General features: G+C 33.8%; 1 protein-coding gene across 1 annotated transcript; it reads left to right on the top strand.

The window, feature by feature from the left end:
* The first annotated feature begins 42 nt into the window (after nucleotides 1-42).
* LOC138325413 (protein MIX23-like) lies at nucleotides 43-8,583 on the top strand. The gene is made up of 5 exons (XM_069271075.1): nucleotides 43-181; nucleotides 2,967-3,092; nucleotides 4,358-4,504; nucleotides 6,985-7,044; nucleotides 8,215-8,583. The coding sequence occupies exons 1-5, from the start codon at nucleotides 128-130 to the stop codon at nucleotides 8,269-8,271; spliced, it is 444 nt and encodes a 147-aa protein (XP_069127176.1). The 5' UTR covers nucleotides 43-127; the 3' UTR covers nucleotides 8,272-8,583.
* Nucleotides 8,584-10,440: the final 1,857 nt, after the last annotated feature.

Below are 10,440 nucleotides of genomic sequence, written 5' to 3'. Positions count from 1 at the left end.
TAAAATATGGGGTACTGTGCAATCATACTTAGGGAAAATATAGTCAGTCATGCATTACAATTAATTTTTCAGCATTATTTTAATGTTTACGTCATTTTGAGATTTACCGTGATTACGGTTTTGCAATATGGCTGCCCCCATGAACGAGGAATGTGACTGCAGTGATTTTATGAAATTTCAGGTATTTCAAGATATGGACTCTGTTTGTGTATTTTTGAATGTTTCCGACTTTTATGTTAATGAAGATTGTGATAATCTGTTCGATATTCATGGCACAGCTATTTAGTATTTTTAAGCGATTATATGACTTTCAGGCTTGCTCTTACTGGTTCAAGAACGATAACTCGAATTTAGCACACGATACCAACAATTTCACTTCTGTCAAGAATGAATAAACTAGCACTATCGATAATGTATATAGATATATCGCAATCGGGTTTCAATATTGAGTAATTATTTGTAGGTTTTATATTTACATAATTCGTCAAACCTAACGATTGAAATGTTCGACATAGATCTATAATGGGACGACAACTGTGCTTTGCATAACTACATTCTGACCTTTGCATATGAGGTCATTAGGATCAAAGTAAAATGGAGAGCAAAATGACATCAACCCTTAAAAGTATATGGAAATGTTTTAAGGATGTTAAAATAAGAATGGTTAAAATCAATGTCTACAACTTTCTCTTTCCCTGTTGGCCTTTGATAAAGCCTGCCAATATATTTTTTTTATATTTCTTTTATTTTTCCATTTTATCATACATGTATAATACACAACATTATATCAATCATACTTCCACAAACAAACAGAAAAAAAAACCACCCACGCAAAGACACACATACTCCTCACACATATAGTCATATAGACAAAACACTGCACAAAATACAACACTAAAACTACATTTTACAAAACATAACAATATACATTAGAAAAGCATTTAGATTAAATTATATAGCTTTAAAAAAAAAAAAAGACTATGGTGGTCAACTACTTGGAAAAATATACCTGGTAAAGCATTAAGAAAGAAAGGTATGGTGACATTTTTTATTTATTTTTTTAAATAATCATGATAATTCTAGTAAACTTTGCCACTTTACCCATTTCCTGTCAAATTTAACTTTCAGTATATTATCACTAATTTGAATATTAAATTTCTGAATATTGTACTGATCTTTAATATGATTTATGAAAGCTGTGATGGATAATGGTGTTTTTAGACATCTTGACTTATATATATACCATTTAATCATAAGAACTATTTCATTATCAATTTTGCTATTTGTTACTCTATTATGAAATCCGAAAAACAATGTTTCTTTATTAGATCTAAAGGGAATTAGCAGAGCATCAATAAAATATTCCAAAGTGTTGTAAAACTCTTGAATTTTGTAACAGTTCCAAAATGCGTGCTCAATAGTTTCTATTTCATCATTACATAGCGAACAAAAAGGGCTTTCTGTAATACATAATCTAAAAAGATGAACATTTGTTGTAAGTATATGATGGTTTATTCTATACTGTAGCCACTGCAATTTTTTTTTTGAGACACAAGAAAAGGGGTTCTATAAATCATTTTCCATTTATCATTGTCAAAGTTAAAAAAGTCTTCCCATTTTTTCCGTCCTGTTGCAATAGTATCATTTGAACTGAGTATATTGTAGAAATCTTTTGCACCTTTTTTACTCTTAAAAAATAATCTAAGATATATTGGCATATAAGGGAAATTTAGAGTTACATTTGTCAGATCATGATTGGCAATATATCTTCTAACACTAGTAGCAATGCCTTCAAACTGGAGAAAGTTGATGTTTAAATCATACCGTTGACAAAATTCGTTGAAAGTATATAAAATATTATCTTTTTTTATAAAATCATTAACTACAGAAATCCCTTTTCTGTACCAATCGTGATAAAAAATACTTTTGTTTTCAATTTTGAATAAATTGTTATGCCAAATGGGTGTTTTCAATAGTGATTCAACACCTTTTTCCAGTGACGTATTTTTTTGTTCTAACATATACCAAGCTTTTAAAACATCTTTCCAAAAAAGATTTTTACATTTTTTATCATAATAAAAAATATATTCATTTCCACAATATGCTAGTTTATTCAAATCAATAAATGTGTTAACAATGCCTGCCTATATATTTATATAATGGTTTTTTTTGCCTAATAGAAAATATATATATAAATTAGGCAGGTTCAGTGGACTAGCCTTTTATGTATTTATATAACCTTATAATTGTGTGCCTGCAGATATTTTCAGACATTACCGTGTTCAATGTAAATAAGACACCTTCCACAAATATGACCCCACACATGTCCTTAATTTTGTGGGATGTCTTAAAATAAGACCTAGGCCTGGCTGCACATATTTTTCCATCAACAAAAACATAATCCAAATGAAGATTTTACAATTTGTCTTTTTGTATTTAAACTATTTCCCAGATATGTATTTATTCATTTTTTCAATAATTTTTTAATAATGATCTTTCCTTTGTTTGCTTTGAAACTGACCTCATTTTGGGAAGATCAAGCTGCAGTGGCCAAGCTAGGCCTCAACCTCTGTGTTGCAAGTTTAATACCCATATGGGGTATTAGATCTTGCTACAGTTTTTTTCACCTATAAACCTGGCACATTTTAAAATTATCCAGGCTTTTAATAGGACGCTTGACTGATCAGTCGATTTTTGGCTGCAGTGTCCAAGTGGAGATGTTCTGCCTTCCACATCTGGGATATACATTTGAGGCATTTTGAGGTTGCTGTATACTGACCACATCAGTTGGTGGTTTTTCTCGTAGTACTGTGATTTTTTTCCCCATTTAAAAAAAAAATAATACTGTTATTAGTCATGTTAAAGTAATGTGCATGTTATTTTCAATTGACAGAATCATAATTTTTCACATATTTAATGTAGAACCAATGTACCGGTAGACTGTGATGTTTTTCTTTGTGTTACAGGAAGGCCTGAAGGCAATGCGAATTGTTGACGATAGAATAATACATGGTTTGAATACTGCAATACCGACTAAATTATTTTCACAGAAAGTAGATGTAACAGAAACATGTAAAAACCTTTACGAAGAGGTAAGATCAAACAAATTGCCATATTTGACCCAAAAATACCCCTACCAACCCCACTTTTAATGCCATGAAGCATGTTTATCCTACGGGTGGAGTCTTATCATAAGGATTGACGAAATATGTATGGAAGCAACTAAGTATAACAGGGGGTATATTTGTAGAGTTAGCTGTTCTATTTTCAGAGTAATCAACTAGTTTAACTTAATTTATTCATCCCTGAAGACACAATTGAACCAATCTAAAACTGAAGCTATAACAGTTCAATATAGAATTTCAGGGGGAATTAATGACTGAAATTTTATTTTCACACATGTAGAAAGTAACCAAAATTGAAATCCATAGCCTTTTCCTATATCATGAATGAATATCACGACATGAATGTGTCATGCTGAAATGATGCCCTATCAAAAAGTACCCATTCTATATTTAGTTGAACAATGCAAGTCATTATGAAGAAAATTGTAAAGTATGCTAAGACAGTATATATATTACTAATCACATTTCCAGGCACATTCTTAAAGATGCTCCACCGCCGACAAATGGTAATTTTCACTATCAAAATTAGGAGCAGACGATTTAGTATTTTTCTTCAGTTACAAAAGTTACTTACTTTACACTATCACCAACATTGAAAAGTTTGAGCTTCTAATTTTCAAGTTAAAGATATGAAAAATAATTAATTGCATCCCGAAAAAAATCCGTAGCACTATATCCTATATGGAGTGAAGTACTGATTGCGCATTCACCAAAGGCAAAATTAATTATTTTATATTATTTTTTGTGTTAATTAGACATATATACACACGATAATACACCAATTATTGTTCAAATAATGAATATCATTTATTCTCTGTCGGCGGTGGAGCATCTTTAATAATTTCTACATTAAAAACATACAGAAAAATTGAGAAAATAAAATCAGCGATATCATATATATTAGTGCAAGTTGTGCTATTAAAAATATGTACTATTACAATATAGGGGTTTTGAGATCCCAAAAACAACATATATGGGTAAAGTACAATTTACCATCAATTAGTCAGGCCTTTCTGTGTTTATGATGTCATAAAACTCATGCTAAATGATGACGTTATAATCACCAGATGTTGGGACTAATCGACAGTAAATTGTACTTTACTCACATCATTTTTGGATCTTGAAACCCCTGTATTACCATTATCATATATGTAATTTACAGTTCAAAATTGAATGTACACATAAAATGTAACATTATTTATTATCCTGTGGTGTATATTGTTATGTTACAGATCATAAAATCACACCAGGCAAGAGAACGAGCTATACGTAAATGTGTAACAGAAGCAGCAGATAATGTTAAAGAATTAAGTAAACAGCGTGATAATGACCTAGACAATATGGATGTGCAAAAAGATCTACGGAAAGCTCAAACAAAGGTGAAGATATCCATATCAGCCTTTAATTCCTATATATCTATTTATAGAATATTTATTGTCAGAATATATGCTCTTTTCCAACTGTAAGTAATATATTGTACTATATACCATGCATATGTGGTACATGTAGTTGTTTGATTTTGCAGGGTGATTGCATTTTTCTGTTTTTAGCCCTTCAACAGATGGTGGGCTATTCAAATAGCCCTGCGTCTGTGGTCCGTCGTCCATTGTCCGCCGTCTGTCATCCATCCATAAATAATGCTTGTTATCATTATTTCTTAAAAACTACTGCAGGGATTTTGTTCAAACTTCACATGGAGGTTACCCTTGGTCCCTAGTTGTGCCATACAGATTTTGAGGCTGATCGGAAAAACAAGATGGCCGCCAGGCAGTCATCTTTGATTTTGGCAGTTGAAGTTTGTTATCGAAATTCCTTTAGTTATCGAAATTCCTTTAGAACTACAGAAGGGATTTTGTTCAAACTTCACATGGAGGTTACCCATGGTCCCTTGTTGTGCCATTCAGATTTTGAGGCTGATCGGAAAAACAAGATGGCCGCCAGGCAGCCATCTTTGATTTTGGCAGTTGAAGTTTGTTATCAATATTTCTTGAAAACTACTGAAGGGATTTTGTTCAAACTTCACAGGAAGGTTACCCTTGGTCCCTAGCTGTGCCATTCAGATTTTGAGGCTGATCGGAAAAACAAGATGGCCACCAGATAGCCATCTTTGATTTTGGCAGTTGCAACTTGTTATCAATATTTCTTGAGAACTACTAAAGGGATTTTGTTCAAACTTCACATGGAGGGTACCCTTGGTCCCTAGTTGAGCCATACAGATTTTGAGGCTGATCGGGGAAAAAGATGGCCGCCAGGCAGCCATCTTTGATTTTGGCAGTTGAAGTTTGTTATCGATATTTCTTGAGAACTACTGAAGGGATTTTGTTCAAACTTCACAACGAGGTTACCCTTGGTCCCTAGTTGTGCCATACAGATTTTGAGGCTGATAGGAAAAACAAGATGGCCGCCAGGCGGACATCTTGGATTTTGATAGTTAAGGTTTGATATCCCTATTTCTCAAAAAGTGCTGAAGTGATCTTTCTCAAATTTGATATGTAGGTTCCCCTAGGGCCCTAGTTGTGCATATTGCAATTTTGGACCAATCGGTGAACAAGATGGCCGCCGGACCGCCATCTTGGATTTTGATAGTTAAAGTTTGTTATCGCTATTTCTCATATAGTACTGAAGGGATCTGTCTCAAATTTCATATGTAGGTTCCCCTAGGGACCTAGTTGTGCATATTGCATTTTGGGACCGATCGGTCAACAAGATGGCCGCCTGGCAGCCATCTTGGATTTTGTTATTCAAAGATTATTATAGCTATTTCTCAGAAAGTACTGAAGGGATCTGTCTCAAATTTCATATGTAGGTTCCCCCTAGGGCCCTAGTTGTGCATATTGTGATTTGGGACCGATTGATCAACAAGATGGCCGCCGGACCGCCATCTTGGATTTTGATAGTTAAAGTTTGTTATCGCTATTTCTCAGATAGTACTGAAGGGATCTGTCTCAAATTTCATATGTAGGTTCCCCTAGGGACCTAGTTGTGCATATTGCATTTTGGGACCGATCGGTCAACAAGATGGCCGCCTGGCAGCCATCTTGGATTTTGTTATTCAAAGATTATTATAGCTATTTCTCAGAAAGTACTGAAGGGATCTGTCTCAAATTTCATATGTAGGTTCCCCCTAGGGCCCTAGTTGTGCATATTGTGATTTGGGACTGATTGATCAACAAGATGGCCGCCAAGGAGTCATCTTGGATTTTGATAGTTGAAGTTTGTTACCGCTATTTCTCAAAAGTACTGAAGCGATCCATCTCAAATTTTAAAAAGTAGAGAAAAGATCCATCTTTCCTTTGTCAGATATAGGTCATTCTTTAGTGGGTGCCAAGATCCCTCTGGGATCTCTTGTATATTTATTTTTGTTAGAAATGTCATTTTTTAATAGTAATACACTATACAGTTTACCCTTTTTACCCCTTTTCCATTGTATTTGTGGGTATAAACATAATACATTTTACGAATTCACTTGACAACAAATACATTTTTTTGTATAGGGAAATTAAAGCCCCCTGAATAAAAGCAATTTGCAAAGCTAGGGTACACTATAATTAGCTGGTTGACCAAAAAAAAAGAAATAAATATATTTTTTGTTTGTTTGTTGGCAAGCAAAGTACCTGTGATATACCCAGTTATGAATTCTTTTTAACACAACTACCTTCAAGTTCAGTTTGAATCGAGAGTAGCCTATACATGTATCTCATATTTGACATTAAGTTAAAACTGGAATTTTCTAGCAATGTACATTCTTGGAAATTTTATTATCAATACTGTGAAAGTCTTGATCCATTTTGCATGTACATGTACAGCATTAAGCAAAATGTTTTGATTTAAAAAAAAATTTTTTTTTTTGCATTTTCAGTTGCGGCTAATGAAATCAGAGTTCTATGTAGATGAAGTTGTGAATGATAGAACATTTAAAGTAAGTAATATTGGAAGTTATGGAAGGGTGTCACTGGTGTGAACAAGGATACAAGAATCAGTTCACATACTGTACCACTCTGACCTTACAATCATTCATTTATATTAAAGAGCAAATGAGGTGAAGAAGTTAGTCTATTTGACACTAGAGCTAAGATTTGTCAGCATAAGAATTTACTTAACAGTGTACAGGTGTTTAACGACAGACAGAATGCTCAAAGGTTTTATCAGGTTACATTTTAAGCTCACCTGCCCGAAGGTAAGCTTATGCCGTGGTGCTGCGTCCATCGTTAAACAGCTTCTTCTTCAAAAGTAGAATGAAAGGCTACAAAGTTTGTTCAAATGAATGACCTTGATCTTCATTCAATGGCACAAGGGTCAAATAGGTTAAAATCTTTAAACAACTTCTTGTCATTAACCAAGAGACCTAGAGACCTGATCTACATGCAGGGATGAAGGACTACCAAGTATGTTCAAATAAATGACCTTGATCACCATTTAAAGTCACAATTGGGTCAAAAAGGCTAAAATCTTTAAACAGTTTCTTGTGAATAACTGAGAGATTAGAGACCTTATATTGTGTCTGTAGATGAAGGGCTAACAATTTTATTCAAATTTATTACCTTGACTTTCATTTAAGGTCACAGGGGTCAAACAGTCAAAATCTTTAAATAATTTCTTGTCAATAACTATATGGCCTAGAGTACCTTGTACATTTGGCCTGTAGCATACAAGGATGAAGGGCTAACAAGTTTGTTCAAATGAATGAACTTGACCTGCTTTTGAAGTCAATGTCATCAAATATATCAGAAACTTACAGCTTTAAGGAAGGAGTTCCTTGTACTGCCTTATTTGTTAGCCACTACTGTTTACTGTAACTATGTAGATTTGTGCCAATATCCTGGAATATAGTCAGATGACCATTAAGGCCAACAGGCTTCTTGTTGCCATTTATAGTTGAAAAGATTTATTTTGAATGTACATTGAACTTGAAGTGCTTTTATGGCAATTTATTTTCACAAATAATAATCAGTTGCAAAAATAAATGAAATTTAATTGCTTGTGAAAATAAATTGGCTCTGAGTACATCCCTAAATAGAACAAAACAGAATTAATATTTTGTTGACAATTTTTGCATCGTAATTTTTTAATTTTATATCTTCTTTTTCAGGCTTTTTATGAACGATGTGGAACAGCTTACAAATTTCCAGCTAAACCTATACTGTGAAGATTGTAATAGACTTTCATAGTGACATTGTGTGGAAGTTGCATTGCTGTAAAAACAATGAGAAGTTTTATACTAAATCAATATATCAATTCTGTTGTACTGTGATGAGTTTTAAAAGGGAACAACAATAGATGCAGTTAAGATTGTAAGTTTTCTAATGAAATATTGTACATGGCATGGCAGAGAAGATTATCATTTATCTAATATAATGTATAAAAGTGTGTGTGAGTGGGTGGTTTGAAGAGCTATAAGTCTACTACCTAGGGGTACTACCTAATTATGATTTAACTGATTACCCCCACCCCCACCCCCTTATTCCCCAAATTCTCTTAATGGACTGGTCAATTCTTTGATTTAGAAGAGTCTAAATGTATCTATGTACCTTTTACCTAGTAGGGGAATATCACCTTTCTCAGGTTTAACATTTCCTTGTATTCACCTTCAAAAAGTCAATATTTGTTTAATGTTACACGAAAATGTCAACTGATTGTTGTCAAAATGGCTGTTCCATCTTATCATTTAAATCAACTTAGTTTAACTTCAACAATTTTAAACAGTGATGAAACTTGAAAAATCTGAAAAAGGCTGAAATTTATGTTTTGAGGGGAAATTATATGGAATTACATATACCAGGAACCTATTTTCTGAAATCAGCTAATCGGCTAAACATTTTCATCCCTGTTTAAAGCATATAGCCCTAAATGATTATGGTAAATCTACATGAAGACCAAGATAATTTTATATTTAAACAAGTATTTGGCCTTTGGTCACCTATCATGTTATCTGGGAATTGGTGTTTTAATTCCATGTGTAAACATGTTGAATGTGTACACATTGCTGTTTCTGTGGTAAATACATTGTTCACCTATGTTAGTGAACAAGTGTTCTGAGTTAGATTACCTAGATTGTTAGTGTTTCTGTCAGTTTGCTGAATATAATATGTGACATTTGATGAAATATGTGAATATTAAATTGATTTATAATAGAAATGTATTACTCTTGTTTTTTGCTTACCTAAACAAAGGGCAGGTAACCTTATGGTATGGTGCAGAGTCCTTCATCTGTCTGTTGTCCATCTGTCCTTGTGGCAGTCAATTGTTCCTCAAAAATGACTGATAAATCAAAAACCAAGAAGCCTCAAGACATTAATTGCTTTTGTCACATGTTGGGATGTAGGGCTTGCAAGTTTGTTCATTAAAAGTCATATGGGTATAAAAGGCTGAAATATTTGACAGAATAAACAAGAGGTCTAGATTCATAGTATTGGGTTGTGGAATACTGGGATAAAGGACTACCATGTTTGTTAGACGAATTAGCTTAGTCTCCATTCAAAGTCACATGAGTTTAAAGTAGGCCAAAATCTTAGACCAACCTCTTTTCAATTAATAAGAGGCCTACAGACCTGATATTGGTCCTATAGAAAACTGGGATGAAACAAAATTTGATTTATAATATATTTTATTTATATTTTTTTTTATATTTTTGTGCCACGAGTTAGATGACCGTTCAGGCACATGGGCCTCTTGTTTAGTGACTTCTTGTCATTAAATAAAAGTTCTATAGAGACCCGATATTGGGCCTGTGGCATGTAGGATGAAGGGTTACCAAGTTGTTTTTTTAATTGAATTATCCTGACCTTGATTCAAGGTCACATGGGTCAAAATGCCCAAAATATTTGACGAACTTCTTGTAAATAACCATGAGGTATTGCGATCTGTTATTCTAGCATGCTGTGGCAAGCTAGGATGAAGGGCTATCAGGTTTGTTCAAATGAATGACAATGACCTTCATTCAAGGTCACATGAGTCAAGTAGGCTAAATTCTTTGAGTTCTTTTCTATAACCAAGAGAGGTCCTAGAGACCTGATAATGGGCCTGTGACATGCTTTGATGAAGGTCTACCAAGTATGTTCAAGTGAATAACCCCATCGATGATATTCCCGGGGATACTATCACTGTTGCAACTAATATCCATCCCTGGACTACCCAGTAGTACAGTATGTCATAACAAGAGGCCCAGAGGGCCTGTATCGCTCACCTGGTTTGTAATGCCAAGTACGTTTGTGAATACTGGTTCATTGTTTCTTTTCTAAAGGAATTTGAATATTTATCTCTAATTCCCCTATTGGGCCCCACCCCTCCTGCCCCCAGCGGGTCAGAGCCAAATTTT

This window comes from Argopecten irradians, chromosome 1 (genome assembly GCF_041381155.1).
Source record: "Argopecten irradians isolate NY chromosome 1, Ai_NY, whole genome shotgun sequence".
In the NCBI taxonomy this organism is placed as follows: Eukaryota; Metazoa; Mollusca; class Bivalvia; order Pectinida; family Pectinidae; genus Argopecten; species Argopecten irradians.
This window is presented reverse-complemented; position numbering and strand designations above follow the sequence as displayed.

What these genes read in the sequence shown, in the direction of transcription:
- LOC138325413 (XM_069271075.1), top strand. Translation starts at nt 128, where the DNA reads ATGGCTGCCCCCATGAACGAGGAATGTGACTGCAGTGATTTTATGAAA. An exon ending in GTGATTTTATGAAATTTCAG is followed by an intron (nt 182 to 2,966) that starts GTATTTCAAGAT and finishes TTTGTGTTACAG; the next exon opens with GAAGGCCTGAAGGCAATGCG. An exon ending in TGAATGATAGAACATTTAAA is followed by an intron (nt 7,045 to 8,214) that starts GTAAGTAATATT and finishes CTTCTTTTTCAG; the next exon opens with GCTTTTTATGAACGATGTGG.